The sequence below is a fragment of the Triturus cristatus genome, chromosome 3_1 (genome assembly GCF_964204655.1).
Source record: "Triturus cristatus chromosome 3_1, aTriCri1.1, whole genome shotgun sequence".
NCBI classification, from domain to species: domain Eukaryota; kingdom Metazoa; phylum Chordata; class Amphibia; order Caudata; family Salamandridae; genus Triturus; species Triturus cristatus.
Genome location: NC_140583.1, coordinates 560,352,417 through 560,380,164, shown reverse-complemented (window position 1 = coordinate 560,380,164; position 27,748 = coordinate 560,352,417). Strand labels below are relative to the sequence as shown.

General features: G+C 45.0%; 1 protein-coding gene across 12 annotated transcripts in view; it reads left to right on the top strand.

The window, feature by feature from the left end:
- AKAP13 (A-kinase anchoring protein 13) overlaps positions 1–27,748 on the top strand; it is a 1,236,163-nt gene that overhangs the window by 715,122 nt on the left and 493,293 nt on the right. For all 12 annotated transcript variants that reach the window (XM_085644487.1, XM_085644486.1, XM_085644483.1 and 9 more), the window contains exons 11-12: positions 6,664–6,800; positions 26,015–26,385. In XM_085644487.1, the coding sequence (XP_085500613.1) occupies positions 6,664–6,800; positions 26,015–26,385 (508 nt within the window). The remainder of the gene's footprint in view (positions 1–6,663; positions 6,801–26,014; positions 26,386–27,748) is intronic.

The following is a 27,748-nucleotide window of genomic DNA, read 5'->3' as shown; positions in this document are numbered from 1 at the left end:
GAGGTTCCACAGCCTATGGAGGTTTGTGGGTGGCAAAATAGTTGACTAAGGATTTCCATATGGGTTTGTGGTGTTGTTTCCAAAGAGAATGCTGCTAGGCAACATTATCAGCACCTCTGATATGTGATACCTAGTTGACCCAGGACTGAAAAGAAGCTTTTTTGTGTGGTCTTCCCATTTGATGTAAAAGTTTTAACTGCCGCAGACAGTAGAAGGTCAAGTAGAAGTCTAGTAGGCATTTGATGTTCGATTCGAGGAAGCCCTTAATGAGAGAGAAAAAATATTTTTGGGGGTTTATATTAAATAGTTTTGAGATAAAGGAGAAAACATTGTCCCAGAGGAGGCCTACTGATCTAGAGTGAAAGATCATGTGAGCGAGGTCTCCCTTTTCCTCATTGCAATTCCAGCAGACATGGCTCTCTAAAATGTTTAGGAAATGTAGACTGGAAGAAGTCCTATAGGTTTTGTGTAATAGCCAAATATTTGTTGAAAAAAGTACCGGTGAGATTTTATGTAATGTCACGGATTTCTTTTTATAAATTTTTATTTCATTTTTAACTGACAACACATGATGACACACGTAGCTGTGCGCCTACAACCCTGAGGCCGGCTGCCATGACACTGAAGGGCACATTACATCGCAGTTTATCCCCCATCCCGGAGGTCGGGCATCGCTGTGTCCAAAAGTTGTAGTACGTTATATGTATCAAGGATTGCAATCTTGTATGCCATTTCTTATAGTCTTTTCCCCACAGGGAACACCAAGTTTTCTACATAAACATAACAAAAAAAAAAAAAAACACCCTCCCCACCCCCTACCCGTAACCGTTGAGGCGTCCTGTCGGTAACCCTCATAAGATTTATCCTCGTACTCATTGCCTAACTGTGACGTCTCCATTCAGAAGAGACTTCCCTACCATAATTCCCATATCAGACAGGTGTACGTCAGTAAATGGCCTTTTGTGTCCCCCCCTACCACCAATCCCTCGCTAAACTAGGAGCTCTCCTACCCCTCTATCTATACGGCCCTACGATCTCTTGAAGGTCGTCCCCCAGTCTGCTCAGGGAACAACTGCGCCAGGGGCCATCTCGTTGTTTGTCCCCGTCCTCAGTCTAATATGCCTTTTAACCAAAGTTCCTGCTACGATGCTCGTAACAGCCTGAATCACATCGAGTATTCGTAATTTTATAAGTCAATCGGTATTCCAAATTTACTAGTGTAATACACTGGTTAATACATAAACAACCACGAACCCTCCACTAATCCGGTTTCCCTTAATCCCAATATATCATACTATGTCCCCATAATTTCTTACCGTTACGGTGTTTTCTTTTTCAGACGTCGCTCCTCGTGTATATCTGAGTACAGGGCATGGTGAGGACTGCACGCCACTGCCGTACTTATAACGGCTCCCTGTTGTAGTAATGCTGATATCAAAGAGGGACTCCACGTAGTCCTTCTCACTCAAATCAGCAATATAGAAAGCAGACTCGCCTAGTAAAGTATTGCTTGGCGGACATTTTGAAATATCTAATTATAATGGTAGTGTCCAAATAACATATGTCCACAGCCTAAAAGATATAATCATAGCCATATAATGCTCATAAAGTGATAAAAATAAGCATATTATCGTGAACCTGGTATGAAAAGGGTTCTGAGCAGTTTCCAGGGGGCTATTTTTAACGATTGTATGTGCGTTTTAAGGCCAATTTCTATATAAGAGTGCGTGAAAAAATGCGTGAAAAAGTATTCGTGCTCATAATCTTATCAGGTAACTGGGACCATGTATAGTGGGTACATGGTTATCTTTGGAATTTTAATCAGTTTGAAGGTCATCTCTTCCATCTTAAAGGTGATAGGAAAAAGTCAAATGTATATGTTATTAAAAATTGAAATATCACATAAGTCATCTGGCAAGGATCAAAAACACATTATATACATATATACACAACATAGTATGTGGTAACAGTTGTTCATCATGGGAAGCAGTAGCATAGTACATTATGCCTAACTTCTCTATCCATAATAATTACAGTAACAGTTTTCTATACGTTATGGCAATTGTAGTTATTTCCCTAAGAAATAATGCAACTCATGGTCAACATTCAACCCTTTTTTAGTACTCCGCAATCTAAGGATCCACAGAGCCTCACGTCTGCGGAGGACCAGTTCCCTGTTGCCCCCCCTAGGGTGTATGTAGGTCTGTTCAATGCCAAAGTATTCAAAATGTTTGTGTGTAGTCTGTGCGGGACATTGTGTTATGTGTGAGGCGATGGGATATCTTACGTCGCCCTGTTTTACCGCTCTCATATGTTCACCCACTCTCTCACGTAATGTCCTGATCGTGCTTCCCACGTATCTTCTTGTGCACCTACACTCAATGATGTAGACCACATATTTTGTTAGGCAGTTGACGTTCGACCCGATCCTGTATGTCTCATCACAGGGTCCTTTGAATTCTGTTTTGTGGATGCTCGCCCATTTACATGCGCTGCAATTATTGTAGCCATGAAAGCCCCTACTCCGTTGTGTCAATCAGTTGTCATTTCTCTCAGTTCTCGGATAACTTGGACTTAACATGTTCCTCAGGGACATCCCTTGTCTGTACGTAATAGTAGGTTTATCAGTGTTGTGGTCACTGAGGGATCTGTCTGCTATGAGCAGATGCCAGTCTCTTTTGAGACTGCCAAGTAATATACTTGACAAGTTATTATAGCCAGTTATCATCTCTATATTATCTCTCTTTTGTACTCTATGCGTTCTCGAAGTGTATCCTCTCTCTTAGTCTTGTGTATCCCTTTGCTCTGCTTTTTGTAGTGTCTCCATTTTGTAGCCCCTGTTCTGAAATCGGGTCATCATGTTTTGCCTATGCTCCTCAAATTCAGGGTCAAAACTACAATTGCTTCTAATCCTGACAAGTTTGCCATAAGGAATTGATCTTATCTGGTGTAAGGGATGGGCACTGGATGCATGTAATACTGCATTACAAGCTGTTTTCTTGCGGTATGTATTGTATTATCTCTAATGTATATTTCGACATCCAAGAATGTGACCTTGTCAGTACTGTGCTCAAAGGTGAACTTGGTGTTGTGATCATTGCTGTTCAAGTGTTCGATGAATTCCATTTGTTTCTCTGTGGAGCCTGTCCATATCATTAGGCAATCATCAAAATATCTGCCCCAGTATAAGATGGAGGCGTTCCATTGTGCCCCCATGGGACCCCAGATTCTCTTCTCCTCTAACCAACCCATGAAAAGATTCGCGTTCGAGGGAGAAAATCTGGAGCCCATGGCTACTCCTTGCTTCTGTCTATACCAATTTTCTTTAAAAAAGAAAAACATTATTGTCAAGTATCAGCTTTATCATCTCGATGAGCATCTCGGTATGGCTCCATGCGCTCGCTTACCTAGTACTCAAGATTTTTCTGACCGCCAACAAACCACAATCTCGCCTGATACTAGTGTACAGGGCAGTAACGTCAAGTGTAACTAGAGTCATGCTGTCATCCAAGTTGAGATCTGTCATTATACCCAGAACATGTTTCGTATTGCGTATATGTATGATGTATGTTCTGCGCGCCCCCCCCCCCCCCCCCCCCCCCCCCCCAGCTCCCGGGAGCTGGAGCATCCCCTGCCCAGCTTTGTACGTTCTACGAAGCCCTCCACCATATCTTTGGGCAGCCCGGCTCCGCTGGTTCACCTTCGGGTCCTGCAGAGTCGGTCGAAAGCCCTGGGCCTTCGATACCTGTGGGTCTGGCCCCAATGCCGGAAGGCCCCTGTGTACCCAGTCCTGGATCCGGATCAATGCCGGTCGACCTTAACCGGCGACGACGACCCTGGCGTCAGCTGTGTCCCCGTTTCACGGCGTCCCCATCGTCTCCCCGAGATGGACCCAGAGCCGGATTGACGTTGGATCTGACTCTGGAGGGTACTTCTGTTCCCTTGTTCATCCCAGGTGTTTCCTCTCGTCCTGATGGTGGTGATGGGGACTGGGAGAAGTCGCTGGACCCTTTAGCAGACCAGCTGGAAGAACCGGACTGGAGAGAGGAATTGGGTGTCGCCAGTGGTCTAGTCATTTCCCCAGAACTTGACGTGCTTTCTCCCCCTACCTTGGCTACAGCGGAGGGAGCGTCCTATGCTGTGGTGGTGTGTAGGGCAGCGAAGGCCTTGGGCCTGGAGCTCCCTACAGTGGCAGTCAGATCTAATCTCCTGACAGAGGTGCTTCAACCTGCGGCAACTACCTCAGAACCCCTCTTGCCATTCAACGAAGCCCTCACAGACGTCCTTCTGGACACTTAGTCCAAGCCCAGCACACGGACTCCTGTGGAACAGGCGATTGCCCTCCGCCACAGCCCGGCTCCTGGCGATCCCATTTTCATCACCCAACACCCTTCTCCTGAGAGCTTGGTGGTCCAAGACTCTTCTTCCAAGGACGCATTCCCTGACAGGTAATGCAAGAAGCTGGATCATCTTGGGAAGCGCATTTTCTCTTCCTCCAGCTTGGCACTGCGGTCCGTGAACTCCGCGTGCCTCTTGGGCTGATACTCCCATAGAATCTGGGAAAGTGCTGCCTCAGGCCCGGGCCGTTCTTTCCCAAGCCGTGGCAGATAGAAGAGGCGCAGTAAAATTCACGATTCGCTTTGGACTGGAGACCCTCGTTCCTTCAAAAAGTAGTTACACTTTTTCAAATTGGACAGACCATTACTTTGCCCACCTTCTTTCCACCTCCGCACCCTTCCAAGGAGGAGGAGAGGCTCCACCGTCTGGACCCTAAACTTGCGCTGTCCTTCTACCTTGACTGCACTAAAGATTTCCGGTGGGTAAAAATTTGCTATGCTTTTAGCTAAAAAGGAACGTCCAGTGGGGCTGCAAGTTCATTCCTCTAGAGCTACGGCAGCAACTACTGCTTTGTCATGTGGAGTCCCACTTATTGACATTTGCCAGGTAGCCATGTGGTCATCCATGCACGCGTTCACCAGACATTACTGTCTGGACAGCCAAGTCCAGAGGGATGCCTACTTTGCCCATTCTGTCCTCCAGGACTTTCTGGTGTGAACTTGGTTCACATACACTCCTCCAAGAATGGTATTGCTGGGGTATCTATTCTAAGTAAGGAATCTATAACTACAGTCTCTTTCAGACGAGCAAGTTACTTACCTTCGGTAACGATGTATCTGTAAGAAACATAGGTTAGTTATAGATTTCTTACCGCCCCACCCATCCTCCCTGCTCTACGAACTGACTTCTAGGGATAGGGAATCCCTTACAGGGTCTAAGTTGTGCGCACCAGTGGTCAGTGTCTTGTGTGGCTCTGCGCTTCTGGAGTGGAAAGTCGTGTCAGAACTGACGTGAGCGTGCAGGCGGCGTCTAAGTAGACACCCCGACGTCATCCTGACGACCTTGACGACGGACGTGGAGTCGTGGGACGCCACCTACCGACGCGCAGGGGTACTGCTAAGAGAAATAGTTCTCCAGATCCAGGCTGACGCCTGGGGGTAATTCTAAGGTAAGCAATCTATAATTCACCTATGTCTCTTACAGATAAATCGTTACCAAAGGTAAATAACTTGTTCAATAACAAATAAGTACCCTAAAACAAAGCATTGTCCAACACTGGGGAGCGAGACTTATTCCCACATACTGTCAGTGGTGTTGTGACATGGATGGTGCAATGATAGCGGAGAAAGTGGTCTATATGCATAGGGGATGGCCAGGAAATGGACACGAGTGTGGGGAAGGTGGAATGCTTTCAGGGGGAATAGTTGTGATCCGCCCACAGTTGAATCGCTGTCTGACGCTAGTCATTGATTATACTAATCCGGGGTGTTATGTTGGTCTCTCCACTTTGAATAATATTGTTACTGTGAATGTGGGAGAAACGTGTTGAAGAGCAAATAGGTGTACTCAATTTGTATAAGGATATATGTAATGACATACAGTTCTATTTTTATTTCAATATGCGGAACAATGTACCAATTGATGAAAATGCAAATAAAAATGTTTAAAAAAAAAATAAGTACCGTTTATACTGAACATATTGTAAAATAGGCTGAGGAAACGAAGGTTGTGTGGTTTCATCTTGATAACGTTTTTTGCTTTCACAGTCAATCACAATCAAAATGTTCTCTGCATAGCGGTGGGGGAGAATGTATTTTCAAGGCGCCCGAGTTTTAATAGGAGAGGAAATGTAATGTGTGCTAACATGAAATTTCCATTAAAATGTTATTTGTTTTGTCATCTTAATTATTAGTAAAGGTTGTCTTGTTAGCATTGACATTTATAAATCCCTTGTGTTATCATTATATTTTTTTACTTCTGTTTTGAATGCACCTTTATCTAGGGTGGATAAAATTCTTTTAAAACACTGAATAATTAATATTTTGTTTGAGTAGTTGAACATTTCGTGTGACTTAAAGCAAATAATATAGTGCTTACTAAAACAAATTAAAGCTCCTTTATGTTGATAGGAACATGTTGTCTACATTTTTGGCTGTGTTTTCAACATGAATGTAGTGGTATACTGTATGAATTCTTTTCCACTCTAGAGTTACCATGTTTCCAATAACAGCTAAAAAATATCTGTCATATGTCTTGAACTTTCTCATTATTGCATGCTCTTTACCTGTTTCTGTAGTAAACTTGAGAGGCATTCTTGCTTTCTAGAATGTGAGAGTTTATTGGAGGATGGTCTGGGCAGTGAAAGTACTTCATCTCAGGGAGTTTTTCAGCTTGAATCTGGAAGTGACGCTGACATCTTTCTCTTGCCGAGTGATACAATGGACGATATGGTATTTGCAAAGGTATGGTTAATTTACTTTTTACAAACTCTAACAAAGCCATTTGAAACTTAATTATGACAATTTGTATTTCTTATTTCCTGCACACACAGTACCCACTCTTGTGCAGGTAGTAGTAAACCAGCTAAATGCAAAAACAACAGTTTATGGACAGAATGCAGAACAATGTCATACATTCACCCCAGTACAGAGATCTGGGCCTAAATCCATCGTTTTTTTGCTCACCATGCCATTCCAGTTTGAACCCAGCCATATGCAAATCAGTCTTGACCCTGTGCCTCATGGGAACAGTCCAGCCTGGACTGGAAACAAGCATCCTAGGACCGGTTTCAGGGTTTCACCCCTCTTCAGCCAGGATAGCTTGATTCCAGTGGCATGGAGAGCATAGGACCCACGTCTGGGCATACCGACCCACTCAGGGTGACAAATGCAAAAACAACAGTTGATGGACAGGATGCAGAACAATGTCATACATTCAGCCCAAACAGAGATCTGGGCCTAAATCCATCGTTTTTTTTGCTCACCATGCTGTTCCAGTTCAACCCAGCCATATGCAAATCAGCCTTGACCCTGTGCAACATGGGAACAGTCCAGCCCGAACTGCCAAGCCAGGTTCTCCCTGGACTGGAAACAAGCATCCTAGGACCGGTTTCAGGGTTTCACCCCTCTTCAGCCAGGATAGCTGGATTCCAGTGGCATGGAGAGCACGGGACTCACGTCTGAGCATACCCGTCCTACTCGGGGTGACAAATGCAAAAAGAACTATTGATGGACAGAATGCAGAACAATGTCATACATTCACCCCAGTAGAGAGATCTGGACCTAAATCCATCGTATTTTTTGCTCACCATGCCATTCCAGTTTGAACCCAGCCATATGCAAATCAGTCTTGACCCTGTGCCTCATGGGAACAGTCCAGCCCGAACTTCCAAGCCAGGTCCTCCCTGGACTGGAAACAAGCATCCTAGGACATTAAAGCATCTGGATGAGTAGAGTATGGCTCCTGCCAGTTGAACAGGGCCCGTACCCCCACAAAGGGTGTATTCTAGGCAGGTGCAGGCAGTAACAACCAACCAATGAAAAACAACAAAAGGAACAACTAAATACAGTTGGGAGCAGGATTAAAATCAAATATACTCTCAATAGGTGCCAGTAAACCAGCTTGGGGGTTGGTGGTAGTGTTTGTGGTGTGAAGCTGCATAGATTCTGTGTTGTCTGGTGTGAAAGTTGACCCCTGTGCCACTTTCTCTCCCCATGCAAGTGTCTGGTAGGAGATGTACCTGCCGGATCTGGGAGTCTGCGAGTCGAGGGAGGAGGCGGGGTATGCGCTTCCATGCTGCCCCCATAGGCCTCACCCTCCGCGACGAGTGCTGGTTTCATTAAGAGGGGCACCTGGTAATCTCTGCCCCTATTGGGGTGTCCAGCTGCCAGCGCATGCATAGTTATAGAGTGTTGATGCTGCCTAATGGCCTTTTTTCCGTTAGTGTGTGTCAAGGGTTGTCTGTGCAGGCGATGCGTAGCTACTCCACTCAACCCCCCAGGGGTCACATGCGCCCCAGAGTGGTCACGCAGCCTAGGGCTGCGGTACAATTCACAGGGCAGCACTTCTGCAACACCGTCCGCCATGTGGAACAGCAACGGCTCAGCTGTGGAAGGGAAGGGCATGGTTATCTGCAGCAGCAGGACAGTTCAGCAACAATCCTACACATAAATGAAACTACTCTGGTATATGTTAAAGGATATCAGTGTGGGGTTACACTAATTGTTGCATTGGAGTCTGGAGGGAGAAGGTTGGATATCAGGGAGCCCTTGTCTCCAGAAGTTTTGGTTGTCGCGATCCCCGCGGTTACATCGTGAAAGCGGAAAACAAAAGCAGTAATTAAATAGCCACCACCACATTCAAAAATTATAACTGATTCATTCTAACCATCAATGTAGGTAACTCATTATATAAATAACTCTATAAAAACATGTTTGAGGCATGTGAGCTGTAGATCATATGCTTTGTATACTCCTGACATCTAGTGTTGGGTCCGGATGTTTGCAAGTTGTTTTTCTTCGAAAAAGTCTTTCCAGACACGAGGTAAGGTGTGCATGGGCGTTGACTCCATTGTTAGATTGTTTTGTTTCCACCATCGGGTTCTGATGTGTGTTTCTGTGCTCCGGTTCGAAACCATTCTTTGGTTCCCCTCGACGATCAACCCTCTCTACCTCAGTGGTATTGTTCTCGTATGTGTTTCCCACTTCTCCGCGAATCGTTTCGGTCACCGAAAACTACTTTAGAACGGAAAGCTTTGTGGACAGCCTTTGGGCCTAACCGCGTCGGGTCAGCTCTCTGTCGACGGAAAGAACACTGTTCAAATTTTGCCATCAGTGCCAAGTGAAGTATCCGCGCACTGATTCACACAAAGTGTGTAACTTGTGCTTGTCTGCGGAGCAAAAGGAAGAAGACATTTAGATCGAAGAAAACTCTTCACTATCGTCAAGCTCGACATCGAGAAATGCAGCGTCAAAGCATCGAAGACACACTGGGCATCTTTGGTGCACATTTTGATCAAGAAGATGTGGGGACATTAGTGGCGGAGGAAGAAGAAATCTTCTCCGTCCAGGACTCCGGCTTGGACCTTGAGATAGACTTCGACGTCGAGGAATTACCTCAAGGACTGGGTCACGTGAGTACCAAAGACCCCCCTGCCCTGCCCACTTCCCCAGAAAAAAAGACAAGTCTTTGGTACCACCTCTGCCATCTGGCCAAGGTCGGCACCAAGATGACGCCTCGCCTCCAGGCTCGGCTCCAAGCTCAAGCTTTCTGGCTCCGAACCTACTCACCAAAAGTCCTCTCTGGATCCGAAACTATCCGGATCCAAGCAGAAATCCAGCTCGGAGACAAATCTTTCCACCCCGAAAGTGAAACAGCCTTCGGAACCAAAATGTTTGTCATCCAAAGAGCATCATATGTCGGCGCCAAAAACAAAACATGCCTCATCCAATCTCAATTTAGACGTTGTCCCACCAAAAAAGGATCGGAAACAAAAAGAATTCTATATTAACCCTGACACAAGTTGTATAAACACTAAACTGCTTCAAAAACACAAACATCCAGATGAGGACACTCCTTACAAAATTCCTTTAAAGAGGAAATCTGTTGCCACCAGTCCTTTTCATATACCACCACCATCCTCTCCACTACCACCACCCTATCTTCCTTTAGATCCTTTACAAATTACACCTCAGGATTCTCCACAATCTCAACATGATGATATTAAGGAAGAGGGTACACATTTACCAGCAGACCCATGCTCCGATTATACTATTCATCCCCCAACAGATAACGACCCAAACCTTTACCCTGCCAAGCCATCGCAGCACATTATCATGGGGAGGCACTACACAAAGAGCCATTAGAGAAAGATTTTTTTATTTAAAACCTTAGAGTCCACACATAGGTCGTCGCAAACAATTCCTATGCTTAAGGCATGATGAGACACGCAGATGACATTTTTAAGGATCCTGTGCGTGCTCGCATATTAACTCCTAGAGTTGATAAAAATATAAGGCCTCCCCGTCTGATCCAGTTTTTATCAAGGGGCAATTACCATTAGATTCTCTAGTTGCATCTAATGCTCGTGAAAGGCCTAATTCCCAAACATCTGGGGACGCTCCTCCACCGGATAAAGAGTCTAAGTTAATTTGATGCTTCTAGAAAGCGCGTAGGGGCTTAAGCTGCTTATCACTGACGCTTCGCAAATATGCAAGGCCTTTTAGCCAGATACAACAGGGCTCACTGAGATGAAATACAGCTACTGCTTCAATATCTTCCAGTTGAGCATAAAACCAGAGCCCAGGACTTAGTAGACAAAGGGAAACTAATTTCAGACTCTTCAATAAGGTGTGCATTGGATGCTGGTGATATCGCAGCTAGAGAAGACAACACCGACATTCTTCTTAGAAGAGATGCTTGGTTAAGGATTTCTGGATTTAAGCCAGAAGTCCAACAAATCATTCTGAACACACCCTTCAACAAAAACATCCGTTTGGACCTTCCCCCCTCCTGGACTATACCACACCTGTAGGGCGAAGACTGCAACAATTTCTCCCCATTTGGCAGTCCATAACTACAGACAAATGGCTGTTCGGAATTATCCAACATAGTTATTACATGGAGCTTACAACTAATCCTCCAAATATTCCACCTAGTTCTCACAAAATGTCACCAGAACATTTACACCTGCTCAAACAAGAAGCCCAGTCTCTTTTGCTAAAAGGAGCCTTAGAGCCTGTACCGTTAAAATGGGCGTATACTCCCTGTATTGTCTAATTCCCAAAAAGGACGACTCCTTAAGACTTATTCTGGACCTCTGAGAAGTAAACCTCTACATACTGTCAGAACATTTCCGCATGGAAACACTTCAACAAGTGCTCCCACTCCTGCAGCAGGGCGACTTAATCTCTACTCTAGACTTAAGACACATATTTCCACATTCCAATTCATCCTGCTCATCGCGAATATCTCAGATTTGTGATAGCGGGTCAACATTACCAATTCATAGTACTTCCGTTTGGAGTCACCACTATTCCCAGAGTATTTACCAAATGAGTGTCAGTAGTCGCATCTTATCTGAGAAGACAGCACAGCCAGGTCTTCCCATACCTGGACGACGGGCTCATCAAAACCAGCACTCACCAAAAGTGTCTCCATAACACTCGAGCCACAATTCACTTACTACACCAATTAGGGTTTACAGTGAATGCGTTGAAGTCTCATCTACATCCTTCCAACACGCAAACCTATCTGGGGGCCACCATAGACACTCAAAGAGCTCTAGCCTCTCCCATTGCAGCCAGAATTCTCAGTATTCAGTCTCCTCTCACTCAGTTTCAGCCCAACCATCATTACCAGCAAGAGTTTTCATGCAACTGCTAGGAATGAAGGGTCTTGCGTTGTGATTGTTCCACATGCAAGACTTCACATGCGTCCCCTTCAAGAATGCTTAGCAAGTCAGTGGAACCAGTCACAGGGCCAATTAACCGACATAGTGTTGGTAGATGGCCCCATCCATAGCTCTCTGCAGTGGTGGAACCCACAAAATGTATCCAAAGGGCGGCCTTTATTCGACCCTGTTCCACACACAGTGCTAACAGCAGACGCAGCTCTCACTGGTTGGGGTGCTCACTTACTCAATCACACAATCCAAGGATTGTGGAGTCATAAGCACAAAAGTCTTCATATAAATCACCTAGAACTACCAGCAGTGTTTCTAGCGCTCCGAGCCTTTCTGACTCACCTCAGAGGCAAAACTGTCTTAGTCCGCACATACAACATGACAGCTATGTCCTACATACAAACGCAGGGAGGGTGACAGACTCTGTCCAAATGTCACCCCTAGCACAAGCCATTTGGAAATGGGCTATACACCACAAGATTTATCTCATGGCAGAGCATCTTCCAGGAATAAACAATCAGAATGCAGACCTTCTCAGCAGACAGAAGCAGCAAATACACGTGTGGGAACTTCATCCTCAGGTTCTCCTCCCATACTTTCGGGAATGGGGATTTCCTCACATAGACCTGTTCGCCACAATGCAAAACGCAAATGCCCAAGCTTTGCCTCCAGGTTCCCCCACCCGCTCTCCAAAGGCAATGCCCTATTGATGAACTGGTCAGGGATATTTGCTTATGCATTTCTGCCTCTTCCACTCGTTCCACTTGTAGTTCGTAAGCTCAGGCAAACATCCCTGACACTGATTGTCTTAGCTCCCACATGTGCTTGTCAACTCTTTTCACCACCATGCTGGAGCTGTCAGTAGTTCCACACCAAAAGCTGCATCTCACCTCCAGTCTACCTACTTACTCAGAGCCATGGAGAAATCTGGCATCCAATTTCCAAAGAACTCAACCTGGCGATCTGGCTCCTGAAGTCAGAGTTTACAATTACCACCAGACAATATGAATATCCTAAAAGAGGCTAAGTACGGATTCTGTGTCTAGATGTCTCTATCAGATGAACACATTACTTACCTTTGGTAACGCTGTACCTGGTAGAGACAGGATCTAGCCGCAGATTGCTTACGCACCTCCCGTCCTCCCCACACTGCAAACTATTTTCTTTCTTTCCTTCATATTGAGCCTGATATAGGGTATTAATCCTCGCAGATATCCTTGTTATGTTGCAGATTCTTCCTGCTTCATATCTGGATACTCCTCCATCCAGTTGGGTTGTATTATTGGAGGCTATGTCTATCTCGTTGGAGGATTATGAGGACATTGCTGTTCCTGCTTTCTGCCCTGGTTGTTCTTCAGCCTCCTGCATTTCTTTTCTGTTTCTTATTGAATTTTGGTATTAGTAGGTATTTGACACATGGTGTCTGTGATCTTGGAACACTGTTCCAATAGACAGTTTCTATGTGTGACTCCACGGTTTGAGCGCCGACAATGGTCACGGAAGAAAATGTCAGCGAGAGAGTTGTATGAACTTCGCTGATGACACATCCAGAGGACGACATTGCTGTGGAGTTGCTCGACGCCCTCTGCCGGCGTGCAGGCATACTGTGGGGGAAAAACTTTTCAGAACCAGTCTGTCGCCTAGGGAAGATTCTAAGTAAGGCATCTGCGGCTAGATCCTGTCTCTTCCAGAGACAGCGTTACCGAAGGTAAGTAACGTGTTCATTAGTGCATATAAGAAAACGTAAAGATTTTAGGCTTAACAAACTTTGTTTGACTGCCCACATATGCAAGATCCCGCCAATGTATTCCCAGTAAGAGCTATGTATTGAGATGGATGTAATTACAAAGATCTGAATGGCTTCTGTAAATCCATTCTTAGCATGGACACGAGCCCTACCTGCATCACAAAACTCATATTTTGTGAAGAATTTATTTTTGGAGTTCAAATTTGGCACTCTCCCTTCTTGAACTACATGGAGACAGTATGTTGAAGAATGTTCAAAGTTTGCTCTACCTTCATATTTATTGAATATGTGTTCTTTTTATGTGTACCCCATGTTCTGAAATCAGAAAGCTTTGGCTTGCACTTCACTGTTGTAAAGGCTCCAAAAATATTACACTCCAATTCCAACAGAAAATTGAAGATAACTGCTAGGTGTTAGATGTTAGGCCCTATGATTTTAGTTTGTCCCATCTGCAAAATGATACTCTATAAGGCAAATTGCATTATGATCTTAGTGCATTTTTATTAGTTTAAAATTGTTTATATACAAGGAAGACTCAATCATATATATTTATAATAGACTAAATAATTGTTGTATCTTTCTTTTTTTAATTCATATTTTTGGAAACGAACATATTTTACAAAATTCACTTTTATGATGATGATGATGTTATATAAAGCATGTAAATCACATATTTTCCTTCAAACATGTATATACAGCGTGAATATCTGCCTGTGATTGAATCAAGACGGATGACGATTAACATTTTCCAATGAGTGGGAAAAGACCACGCCTCCACAGAGTGAAGTAATGTGCTATAAATTACTTGTAAAGTCACTCCCAATAAATGTGGTGAGGCTTGGAACGTGTTAGTCTCAATGACATCACTTTTTCCCTCCCTTTAGTCTCACTAAGCCACTTCACTGCAACTGTGAATGTTATGCGTTCTTCTCAGCACACAAACACCACCATTTCTGTTTAGCAGTCCCTTGTTCACATAGCACAGATCAGAAAACTGTTTATTTCTCGTAATTTGAGTATGAACTTAATGACAGCCTTCAGCTACCGAAGTTAATCTTTTTATTACGGCATTATGAGAAGGTTCCAGGGTGCAATCAACAAGATGAGTGTTAGGAAAGACTTGTAGTTCGTTTGCCAATATTGGTTTAAATGTTTTTTGAATCAGGATGGGTGTCTCGGTTACCTTAGAGCAGAGGTCTTCAATCTTTTGAAAGCCGCACCTCACCCCCTCAGCCCCCCCAGTGAACAAATACAATCAATTGGGCCCCACCCTCTTCACAATTATTCTATTAAGATGGCAATGTTTAGATATGTCTCAACTTATTTAAACACATAACATATTTAAACATTGCAGGTAAATCCTGTTACCTTTTTAAAAAGGCAACTAAATACATGATTGCCCAACATACTATTTTTGTCAGCCAGGTCATTCTAACGTGTAAAATTATCCACAGTGTGACTATTGGAAATGGGATGAGTATTAGAAATGGGATGGGGTTATTGAAGAATATTTGGAGCCCCTTCCTTTTTGACACGTACTCCCAGCTAGGATATCAATGACAAAAGATGTTAGCGATGGCTCATTACAGAGCAAATACTGCCGCTCATTTATTCCCGTCTTAAAACAAAGCACTGCTTTCAGCATACTGCTTCTTTTGGTTAGAGCCTGGCGCCCCCGAAGGATAACTTGAGGCCCCCCTAGCGCGGCCTGCTACCCAGTTTGAAGAACCCTGCCTTAGAGCTGTCGATTTCTGGCTTTTTCTGGATTTTCAAGTAGTATCTAGTAAAATACCCGGGAAAAAAGGGTGGTTCCCAGAAAGCATAGTCTGTAAGAAGCAGAGGCCAACCATCAGAAGAGAATTGAGCTTTTATTCTAAGCTAGGTTGCAATTCTCAACCCGCATTCACTATCCCAAGTCTTCCTGCGCTCACTTGTGATGTGCTTAACATATCATGTTCATTGTTTTAAGTGTGTTCTATGCAAGCCTTCAGACTTAGGGTATAATCTCACCCATGTAACGAAATCTCTCCAGCTGTTAAAATGTAGGAAATGCGAATAAAATCATACGTTTGTGGAGTAAATTGGGCAGACAATCTTGACATGTGACTGAAATTGTCTGGAAAGTCAAAGTATGATAACCAGATGAGTTCTAATTGAACCTACTCTTTTTAACGGTGTACTCCAAAGGTGTACATACAACTGTAAGGAGACACTGCCTGCCCCTTACCCAAATTGAGAATGTGTACAGAAAGGGTTTTGTCCTTCAAGGAGTGTCTCTACTACAGTATTTACATGGCTTGTCTCAATTTTCCTCTCATACTATTTAAAATAGTTCTACCACACATAGTTCTTCTGGGCCAGGAAGAATCAGAAAAACTTTCATACACAAACAGTAATTGTATGCACTGGTACCTTTTGCTGTACTTTAAGCTTTCAAAGCATGCAAACCAAATAGCTTCTACGTTTTTGTTTGAATTCACTTGATTAAATATTGCTCCACTGGTGGCCGATGCCAACTAATTTTCTACGTGGACATATATGAATTTTGACACGGTCCATCACGTTTTGTTGATGGACCCGACTGCAAGAGATCAGAGTACAGGGCTCCGTCTGGAAACTTCTGAGATCTTTTTTGTCTAATAGAAGTCAGTCAGTGTCTTTGGGCGAATTCTCATCTGAACCATTTTCTCTGCCATTTGGTGTCCTCCAGGGGTCTTCAATGAGTCCGACACTTTTTAACATTTATGTGTCCTCATTAGCGCCACTTATTCAAGCATTTGGGTTTAGCCTGACCTCTTACGCGGACGACACCCAAATTGTGGTGTCGCTACGACCAGATGAGCTATTGGGCACTGCAGCCCGGTTTCAGGACTGCATGTATGCCGTGGTGAGTTGGATGGTCCAAAACTGCCTTAAACTGAACTCCGGAGAAACGGAGGTGGTGTGTTTTGGCAACGTTCCTAATTTCTGGACACTGGACTGGTGGCCAGACACTTTATGTCCTCTCCCCACGCCCAGCAAGAAGGTAAAGAACCAGGGAGTGTGGGTGGATCACAAGCTCAGTTTCAGGAACCAAGTAAACACAGTGGCCTCTGCTACATCCTATGCTCTCAGGTCCTGTAAGTAAACCATGCCTCTTTTACCTAAAGACTGTCAACATACGGTCATTACAGCTCTCACTATGGCTAGGTTTGATTTTTGCAATAGTCTTTATTTTAATATCCAAGAGTTGCATAAATTGCAACTCTTGCAGAATGCTGCGGCCAGACTGTTGTCTGGTATCCCAAAATATGCTCCACTCTACAATGAGATTGAAGGCTGCACTGGCTGCCAGTTAGGAAGCGTACCCAGTTCAAAGCCTTGTGTCTGGTCCATAAAGCCCTTCATGGGATGGGTCTAGCTTATCTAAAAGAGCGGTTGTATTGGCATACACCAAACAGATCATTGCGCTCTTCTGATGCTAAATCGGTACATGTGCCCTTTGTAAAAAAGGCCACCTGGGGTGGCGGAAGCTTTGTAGTGGGTGCAGCGAAAGCATGGAATGATCTTCTGCGTAAGCATAAAGTAATGTCAACATGTTTAAGGCTTGCATAGCGAGAGCCCTTTTGTGTGGGGTTCAGAAACGGAGCCTAGAATTGCACACGCTCGTGCTTTTCCTTTTGTGGCCCGCTATTGGCCTTTGTGTGCGTGTTTTTTACTAAGACAGCATGCAATAGGCCAAAGGCAGTCGCATTGCTCCGCCCATGGCCTATTGGTGTCTGTTACGCGCACCAAAGGCCATGTGGTTTCAATTATCGTGGCCAGACACAGGCGCGATAATTGAAAACACATGTTCGCTGTGGCGCGCGCACCACTCGCGGACGTAAAGAAATAGATGTTTTTTTCTATTTCTTTACTTTTGGTATCATTGCGGCACCCGCGCTTTACTTTGAATGTTATAAGTAAAGCGCGGGTGCCGTAATGATACCAAAAGTAAATAAATAGATGTTTTTTTCTATTTCTTTACTTTGGTATCATCGCGGCACCCGTGCTTTACTTATAACATTCAAAGTAAAGCGTTGGTGCCGCGATGCTTGTTTTTTCTGCAGTGTCATATAGCTCAAACTCGACCCAAAGGTATCAGTGCACTTTTCACGACCACCAGTTATATTACAGACAGACACAATACATTTTCAGGCTGGGCAAAGGCCGAGACTCTAATCTGGTTCTCCAGCTTCAAGGTCGGGCCGCTCTGGTCATTACGCCACATCCAACCGATGCCTTCTCGTCTCCTGTTCCTCCCTCTTAACTCCTCCTCACGTTGTAACTCCCTGTGTCCGTCCATGTTTCATTTGCGCCTTCCATAATTTGCCATAGGATGGTTCAAATCCAGTGCACTTTTAAATATTACCATTTTGAATTTACTGTGTGCTTGGGTGTTTTTTTCTTTTTGCCCGTCCACGTTTCATTTGTGCCGTCTATCTTTTGCTGCCCATGGAGAAAGGCGGAGGCAACGGGTCACGGCGGCAGAGTGGTTTGCTCGCTCTTTGACTGCTCGACCCTTATCCATAGAAATGGCAAACCGTTTCAAGCGAGTCACAAGCACATGCTAGAGAGGATGCGCAAGATTCCAGGAGAATACACAAAAATAACAGACTAGAGTTGTGGCCATTTTGGAACAGGGGAGTTAGTTCATTACAAGGTTAGCATCGGTTCTGCAGTAACTTTGCAATAGAATTTTTTTAATCCAGTGCTCTTTTAAATATAAACATATTGGATTTACTGTGCTTGTTTTTTATTTTATTTTTTTGCCTGTCCATCATTGGCTGCACACGGAGAAGTACGGGGGCTACGGGTTACGGCGGCGGTGTGGTTTGCCCCCTCTCTTGGGCTGTTCAACCCCTATCCATAGAAACATCAAACAGTTGCAAATGAGTCAGAAGCGCAGGCTTGAAAGGACACGCAAGACTCCAGGAGCATACACAACAATAACAGACTGGAGTTGTGGCCATTTGATATGGGGGATTTAGTTCATTACAAGGCGAGCATCAGTTCCTCAGTAACTTTGTAATAGGATGCGTCAAATCCAGTGCACTTTTAAATATTACCATATTAAGGATACCCACCAGCACAGGATTTGCTCAAAAATCTGGCACAGTTTATCTTTTCAGGCAGTATCATGCCTGAGATTGGGGAATGGCTTTTATTTTTATTAGAGTGCATCTGATTAACGATAGTCTTGGTTTTTCTGAATCGCATTGCATACCATTTGAATTAAAACACAAGCAATGTTTTCAATATACAATATTTGAAAAGTTTTATCCTAAGTTCTCTCCTAAAAAAGTAATTTCTTAACCAAAACCTGGAATATAGTCATAACAGCACTCCTGACCTTTTGGGTATCTGAAATTTTTCGCGTCCCATACCATTAATCATGTACCCATAAATTCATATTTTTCAGCTGATGTATGAATGCTGACTACTCCCAAGCAACTCCTCACTCTCGCCTCTCCCTGTATGCATCAACTTCCCCAGCTCTTCCTTTCATCCATTCTGCTATAGTCTCTTCCTTACGAATTCGCAACTGCCCTCTGTTCCTCACTCCCTTTCCCCTGCCTCATTCTTCTCTAACCATCCCTTTCTCCCTGTCACTCAACTTCTCTGTAAACCTTCTTTTGCTCTGTCTCTCACGCACATATCCTGCTCCGATTTCACGTGATCTCTTGTCCTGCATTATCCCCGACCCTTTTACATCAAATCCTTACCTATTTTTTAAATTCCTTTTTCCATTGGTGTCCTTCATTTTCCACCTCCCTCCCTCGTAACCTATTTTCCAATTTCTGGTTCTCCAGTGCCACAAGATCATATGAATGGCAATAGCGCTATGCAAATGTGATCACTCCACTTTAAACAAAAGTAAAAAACATTGTCAGTTACGACAATAGCTATAACTTTCATAAATGCCAGCCCGAGTGCATTGCAAATGCTTGATTTATTCATTCAAGTACCTTTCTATTGTTTGATATGAATGGATTCCCATGCTTATCATTTGCATATATTTTGACAATGATTGATTTTTAATTGGTGATTGCATAATTCTTATCTTAATGCAATGTGCGTTATCACAGAAGCACCTAAACATTAGTTTGTCTCAAAATCTACTGGGACTAGTTCTCATATAGTACTTTGGTAAATCTGTTTATTTCAAAAATTGGTTAACAGTTTTAGCAAACTGCTTGACTAATTTATGGGGTAAGATGTAATAATGTCACGATCTTGGTACATCTTTCGTCACATCAGAAAATAATTTAGTTTTACACACGTTCCACATGTTGGAGAAATGAGAAGTCATGTTATTTTTAGTTCACATTTGTTTAGGGTATGATTAAGTGAAAAGCAAAAGGTTATATTTGATTTAATTTTATAGTAAGTGTACATTCCTGCTGATCCTATCCTTCTCCCACCTAGCCATAGATTTACCTGACTAGCAATCATGCCCACAGGCAGTGCCCATCACCATATACATCTGGTGAATTTCTTACACCACAGTTACATTGCTAAATTAAAGTGCAGTCCCAATTCTCACTCTACTCCATATGCAGCCCTTCTCTTGCCACTCGCGAGTTGGTTAACTGATCAGGCAATGCGACAACCAAAGAGAGATATATATATATATCACACCAGTGATGGTCGAAAAGCATTGTCAGCTGCCGAAATAAACCACTGAACGTAACCCGAGCTTGTCGAGTCCTGTTTGTGGAGGAGGAACGGGATGTTGATTGAGATAGATATATACCTGCGTGTTGGTAAGTGGCGGCGTTTGGCTCCATGTGGAGTTGGCGTCATCCACGTCAAAAGTCATGTGCGCGGTGCCGCTATAGGTGCCACCCCAGCATGCTGACATCAGTTCCCTTTCAGTGCCAGTCAGCACAGATCCGAAGTGAACTTCCCCAGCCACTTTTTTGATTTTCCTTTTTTGGCTATTTGTCGCAGTCTTATTTGAGATTTTCACCTGGTGTGGCAGGTATGTCAGATATGAAGACTGGCTTCAGGCCCTGAAATGCCTATTATTGATAAGGGTCAGTGACAGACCTGCATCTTGTTTGCCTCTAGCACCTCGAATTCGACCACGTCATGAAGACCTGCATAGACTGCTGCGCTATGCACCCGAAGGCCTTAAGATAGAGCTCCCTCAAGATACTTGCTACTCAACATGCAATTCTGCGATGGTCTTGATCCCTTGTCAAGAGGAAGGTTCCAGGATCGGTGGCAGAGCCCAAGATCCTCATCGCACTTGAAGTCATCTTCGGGTAGTTCCTACCACAAGAGTAAGAAGTCAAAGAGGTTTTTTACTTCACTCCGTCATTTAAAGTCATCCCACGAGTTGAGGGAGCAGTCTCATTCGATGGCTGGCTCCTGGGTTCAGCCTGGGGCAGCTTCATTCCTTTTCGATCCGTTCCCAACTCCATGAGTTCTATGAGGCATGCACCTCATATTTGGGCAGTACGTTCCTGCTAGTGCATATTTGGGCCCCACAGGTTCAGGAGGGACCCCCACGGGCTCTCCTCGGGTGGTTCTGTCCCTAGCTCCACTCGTGCCTCTCGGACCCACGAATAGATCTTGACTGTCACCGGTTGTCCCACCTATAACTTCTCCGATGCCAGTCCTGATGCCGATTCTCTTGATACCATCTCTATAATCATTCTCAACCTTGATAAATACCACCCTCTAGATCCGAACATGGACTGGTGTAAGGGTTTGGTGGATGCCAGCGGAAGGACACCTCTTCAGGACTGGCATGGTCTCTCCTCTTACCGTGACTATGGAGGAGGGAGCCTCATTTGCTATGGTGGTGAGAAGGGTTGGTCAAGATCCTGGACACCAGTCTACCCTCAGTGGCAGTTAAGACTAACGTTTTGACGAAGGTGCTTCAGCCGTGAGTGACCCACTCAGAGCCTCTTCTCCCATTTAATGAAGCCCTCACTGACATCCTGCTTGGGACTTGGTCCAAACCCAGCACAGGGACTCCTGTGAACAGGACGATTGCCCGTCTCCACTGCCTCCCCTCTGTCCCACCAAAACCACAATTTCCTTACATAACACCTTACCCCGGAGAGCTTGGTGGTCCAAGCTTCCACCTCCCTTGTAAACCCTGGCACATTCCCTACTACTCCACTGGATAGGGAGTCTAAGCGACTGGACACCTTAGGAAAGAAAATCTTTTCTTCCACCAGCCTGGCACTGCCGCCCGTGAACACTGCTTGCCTTTTGGACTGTTACTCCCATGCTCTGTGGGATTCAGTGGCGCAAGTGCTGCCCGTGGTTCTGTAAGAGGCCTGGACCACACTTTCCCAAGCTAACGCAGATGGGAGTGATGCAGCCAAGTTCACGATCCGATGTGGGCCGGAAATGATCGACTCAATGGGCAGAGCGGTTTCTTCGTCGGTGGCCTTGCAGCTCCATGCCTGGCTGATGACAACTGGCTTTTCTGGGATTACCAAGTGTCGTTTATGGACATGACCTTTGATGGCTCCTATCTCCGTGCAGGATCACTTTCAGGAACAGCAGGGCTACGGCCAGATACTTCGGTCTTTCCATGGCCCTTTGCCAGCCCCAGTCCATTTTTCAGTTCTTCTGTGGTCATGGAAGAAGCTTCGAGGTGTGTCTTTACACAGCCAACCACCAACCCAACCCAGCCTTTGCCTTTCCGAGGATGCTCTACCCATAGGCCCCGTGGGTTGGGCAGCCAGAGTTCAGGCCTCTCCACCACCCCCGCCAGCCAGAGCCTCCAAACCCCTCTAGTTTGTCCTCTCATCATCATGGGAACCCGGTGAGAGACTGGATTCGCCATCACCTGTCCGATTGGCGGTCAATAACACAAGACCGTTGGTTTTCTTCAAATTGTCTTAAGGGGCTTCTCCCTCCCCTTTGTATCCCCTTCCACCCATGCTACCCACTTGCGACAAGCTGACAGGGGGCCATCTCTCCTTGCTCTGTCAGGAAGTGAGGGCTTTCTTGGCCAAGGGAGCTATAGAGAGAATGCCAACACTAATTTCTTGAGCCCAAGAAGGATGGAGGCCTTTGTCCTATACTAGACCTGTGCCCTGTCCTAGACTTGCACCCTCTCAATTACTTCCTCAAAATGGAAGAGCTCAAAATGCTCACACTTGCTCAAGTCTGGTCTGCCCTTGACCCGGTAGACTAGATGGTAGCTTTGGACTTGCAGGACAGGTATTTCCCCATTCTGGTCCTACCTACTCACAGGCGTTACCTGGGCTGCAAGTCCTTTCAGTTTGCTGTGCTTCCTTTTGGCCTCACCAGTGCCCCTCGGGTGTTCACCAAGGTGACAGCGGTGATTGCAGCTCATCTGTGGAGATCAGGGGTGTCAACTTCCCATATCTCGACAACCCGCTTTTAAAGGTTGGCTCCCCACAGGCTGTCGTCCCCCACCTTCAGACTTCTGCAGACCACCTGCATTTTATAGGGTTCACAATCAACATGATTAAGTCACACCTGACTCCATCACAGATGCTCCCTTTCATCGGAGCTATTCTGGGCATGGTGAAGTTTTGGGCTGTACTCCCGAATGGTGAGTTTAGGCTATAAAACTGATTTTCCAGCCTCTGTCCTGGATTTCGTTGAGACTGACTGTGAGGCTGCTTTGCCTAATGGCCTTCTGCATTCTGCTTGTGATAAATGGCTCCTGGCATATGTGGGTTCTGTAGTAGGATCAGAAGTTCCAGTGGGCGATGCATCTGGGGAATCTGTCTGACATAGTCTAGATCTTGAAAGAAACTGCCAAAGATCTGCAGTGGTGGTTAACGCATTGCGATTGGGTCAGCGGCAGACTCCCTCCCTTCCCCAACCAGATCTCACAGTGGCAACAGATGCATCAGTCCTGGGATGGAACAGCCAACTGGGAGAGGTGGAGATCAGAGGCCTCTGGTGGAAACCTGACTCCACAATCACCTTATGGAGCTCCAGGCAATCCTTTCTACCCTTCATCAAGGGAAGGCTAGTGCTGGTGTTCACAGGCAATACCATTGCCATATAGTACTGCAACAAACAGGGTGGGGTTGGGTTGTGGAACCTTTGTGAAGAGGCCCTGCATCTCTGGACATGGCTTGAAAGTCAGGGCATATCCCTGGTGGTTCAACACCGGGCGACACCTCTAGACTCCAGGGCAGATGAACTCAGCCACAGATGCCTAGTTGATCATGAATTCATCTAAACTAGGAAATGGTGTAAGGTCTCTCTAAGCAGTGGGGAGAACCTTGGTTAGATCTGTTCTCCACCGCAGAGAGCGTGCTGTGTCAGCAGTTCTGTGCACTGGAGTTTCTAAGACGGCTCTCGCTCGGAGACGCTTTTCATCTCAAGTGGAGCTCAGGCCTCACGTATGCCTTTCCACCCATTCTACTTCCACCTAGAGTTCTCAAGAAGATCAGGAATAATCTGGTCCAAGTCATCATTGTGGCTGGGGACTGGGCTGGGAGAGTTTGCTACCCCGAGTTGTTGAACATGACCATCGGTCCTCCGATGAGGCTGCCTCAACGGGAGGATCTTCTGTTGCAGCAGCAGGGGACCGTTATCCACCCAAACCTGTCAACACTCCACTTTCATGCATGGAGATTGAGTGGTGGCAGATGACCGCTTTTGACCTTTTGCCCGAAGTCTGCAATGTTATCCTGGAAGCCAGACATCCCTCAACCAAGACAGTTTACTCCTGCTCTTGGGTCAAGTGTGCAGAGAAACAGTTTGACCCTATTTCTGCTCCCCTCTATCAGGTCCTTCTCTTTATCCTTTCCCTTGCCCAGCAGGGTTCTGGTCTGGACATCTTAAAGGGCTGTCTTTCTGCCATCTCAGCCTTTCTTCTGTTGCCTGATCTGCTCTCCTTCTTCAAATCCCCTGTTGTACATTGGTTCTTAAAAGGGTTGCTACACGATTCCTCCTTCACCCGTTATCATGCCTCAGTGGGATCTTAATCTAGTCCTAACCTTTTTGATTTGCGCTCCCTTTGAACTGCTCCCAGGCTCCTTATCAAGACTGCCTTCCTGGTGGCAATAACGTGCCCGGAGGGTCAGTGTCATCTGAGCATCCATACCGGAGCATCTACCTAGACAAACTGTTTCTTCACACTGGAACTTCCTTTCTGCCGAAACTTGCCACTTCTTTTCATGTAGGCCAGTCCATCACACTGCCTACATTTTACGATCCACTGCATCCCTCTAAATAGGAGGAGCGACTTTGTCGATTGGACCCAAAAAGAACATTTTCGTTCAACCTTGACCGCATAAGTGAGTTTTGGGTGGATGACTAACTCTTCGTGGGGTATGTCGAAGTGAAGATGATAAAGGCCGGTCAGAAGCAGATCACCTTCTGATAGATCATGCTCTGCATTAACATCCCCTATACCCTGGCCAGGAAGCAACCGCCTGAGGGTTTACATCCTCAGTTCACCAGAGCTAAGGCTGCGACCACTGCATTAGCATGCGGGGTTCCAGTCCTGGATATCTGACAGGCAGCAACTTGGGCTTCTCTACACACATTTCCAAAGCATTACTGTCTATACAGTCGGGTCTGTCGGGATGGGCACTTTGCTTGTTTGGTCCTGCAGGACCTTCTAGTGTGAATCAGTTTCGCAGACCCACCTCCAGGGAGGTATTGCTTGGTCATCTATTCTGAGGTTAGGAAAATCTTTCAGACTAACAACTTACTTACCTTTGGTAAAGCTTTAAATGGTAGAGAATTCATGCAACTGCAGACTCCTTGCCAACTCACCCACCCTCTACGCTCTTCAAATGGAATTCTAGGGACAGAATTGTCCCCCTTTTAGGGTCTGTGTTCTTCACGGTTCCACGCTCCTGGCATGGAAAGTTGCGAAAACAAATTGACGCCAACATGATTGTGGCCCTGTATAGGCACCGCGCACGTCACTTCCAGCATCATTGAAGCTACACGGAGCCAAATGACACCACCTACCGGTGTGCAGGGTACTGCTAACTAAACAATTTCCGGATCCAGTCTGACACCTGGAGATATTTCTAAGATAAGGAATCTGCGGCTAGATGGAGTCTCTACCAGATAAGGCGTTACCGAAGGTAGGTAAGTTGTTTATTAGGCAGATTCTGCCAGTTACCCCGTTATTCCATGAGTTTTAATGCTGCCCATTAGTTAAAGCACTGTAAGTTATCCATTATTCAAGGTGGCACAACATTAAAGAAGCATGATTTTGCTTTTGTTGGTATTGCTCAATATATTTCTAGATGTATGACACCTTTAAAGTAATTCTTTAATGGAACTCGCTTACATGTTAATTAAAATTATTGTGCATGATTTAGAATAAGATTGGTTCAATTCTTGGGCATCTTTATTTTATGAGATTTTAAATTGTTTTTGTCTTATATATATTTACAAAGTACCACTATGTTTTGACCACTAGAATTTCTGAGGTTGCTCAGAAAGTCACATTGATCTTGTTGAATTTCATTCTAAAAAAATTACGTTTTATTTTCAAACTTCCATATTTACGTTTCACTAATCCATTACAGCCTGAAGAGGAGCATTCGCCATGTGATATCACTAGCTCCAGCTCTTCTGCGGATGACGCAACATCTCTGGAAAGGACCTCATCCCGTGGAAGTGACATTTCGCTTCCACGTAAACTAAACACGAAAAAGCAGAAGAACAGACACAGTCTGGACAGCAGTACTAGTAGCACCGCAGCCACAGCTGCTGAGGAGCAGGACAATGAAGATCTTGAACCAGCAGAAATGGAAGGAGAAGAGATGGACAGTATCACTGAGGTTCCTGTGCAAGTATCAGTTTCAAGGAATTCTCTACGTTCACTTTCCCCCTTCCGACGGCACAGCTGGGGACCAGGGAAAAACCCAGGAGCTGACACAGAAATCAATCAGAGAAGGTAAGTATCATTCAGTTAACACCTTACTTGATTTTCCAAATGTGACACTTGTAGTCAAATGAAAAGGTGTATTCTTAAACTAAGTGCAATATATTTTATCTAGTGGGATTAGAAATGTCGCTGAAATATGTTTTGGGTTTGTAAGATAGTTTAATTCCAGAAGTAATTTCATTGACCTTGTTAATTCTGGTCCACATGTATTAACCAAAGTCAGCACATGTAGAAAATGTATGACCGCATTTTGCATCGCAGCTGTTGCATTAGACCGGATAAGTCTGCAATGCATAGCACAAGGTCCTCCATTTTCAATAGCTGTCTCATTATTATTTCAGTTAAAGAACAGCATCATAGTTCATTTTCTTGTACCTCGGGTGTGTCCCACCCAACACGCTAAAGGTGATGGGAAGAAGGCTTGTAATAAGTCTGACCACTGGCAATCGCTCAGGGTAGCATTCCAGCCCATTGTTCTTTTGACCATTGTGCCACCTCAGTGTGGACCCAGCCATATGGAAATCATTGTTGACCCTGCTCTGGTAGGAACAGTCAAGCTCGAATTGCCAGGCCATGTCCTTCCTGAACCAGAACACTTGCAACCCATAACTGTTTTCTCCCTTATTGGGGCTAGTCAGTCAGGTGTGGTCCAGTGGCACAGTGAGCATGGAAGCCATGTCAGTGCATATACCCTTGGCACTTGGAAATGTACATCAAACACACTAAAGGTGTTGGATGGTGGTTGTAAGAACTATGGGTTGAAACGCTACCGTGAGCGATGGGCAATATTGACTTCTTGCATGAATTCCTCCCATCACCTTTTGTGTGTTTATGCCCGTCAATACCCAACCTTTCCTGGTCCCATTAAAATCTGATTCGTATTTTTGATTCATTTTACCATAGTCAAATTCATTGTTCTCTACCGTTTCATTTTTGGAGCTCTCGATAAGCATCCTTGTGGCACTTTTCCGTTTCCAGCACTCATTCCATTAAAACTCTTTAAGCGCTAGGGGCACAGGTCAGAGACACCTAGATGCAGGCCCCTGAATGCCTTCATGATCTTCAGCATAGCCTAGGACGAAGGAGGCTGAAAGAGAACCACCACAGTATTAATCATAAACAAATAGCCTTCAACTTTAATGAAGTGTTTCTCCTTCCTGAGATAAAAACAAATATGAAGAAGTTGCTGGTGACGGAGTGGTATAGAGGTCGGCGTCCATGAACCTTACCCATCAAGCCTTCTAGAGGGAAGCAACGTCAGTTGGGATAAATCCATATTCATGGTTCTACCCTCTGTAATTTCATCAGCTCCGCGTCGAGCATTTGGATTTCCTGAATTTTTCAAAGGGCAAAAGACTTGCCAGTCCCTTAA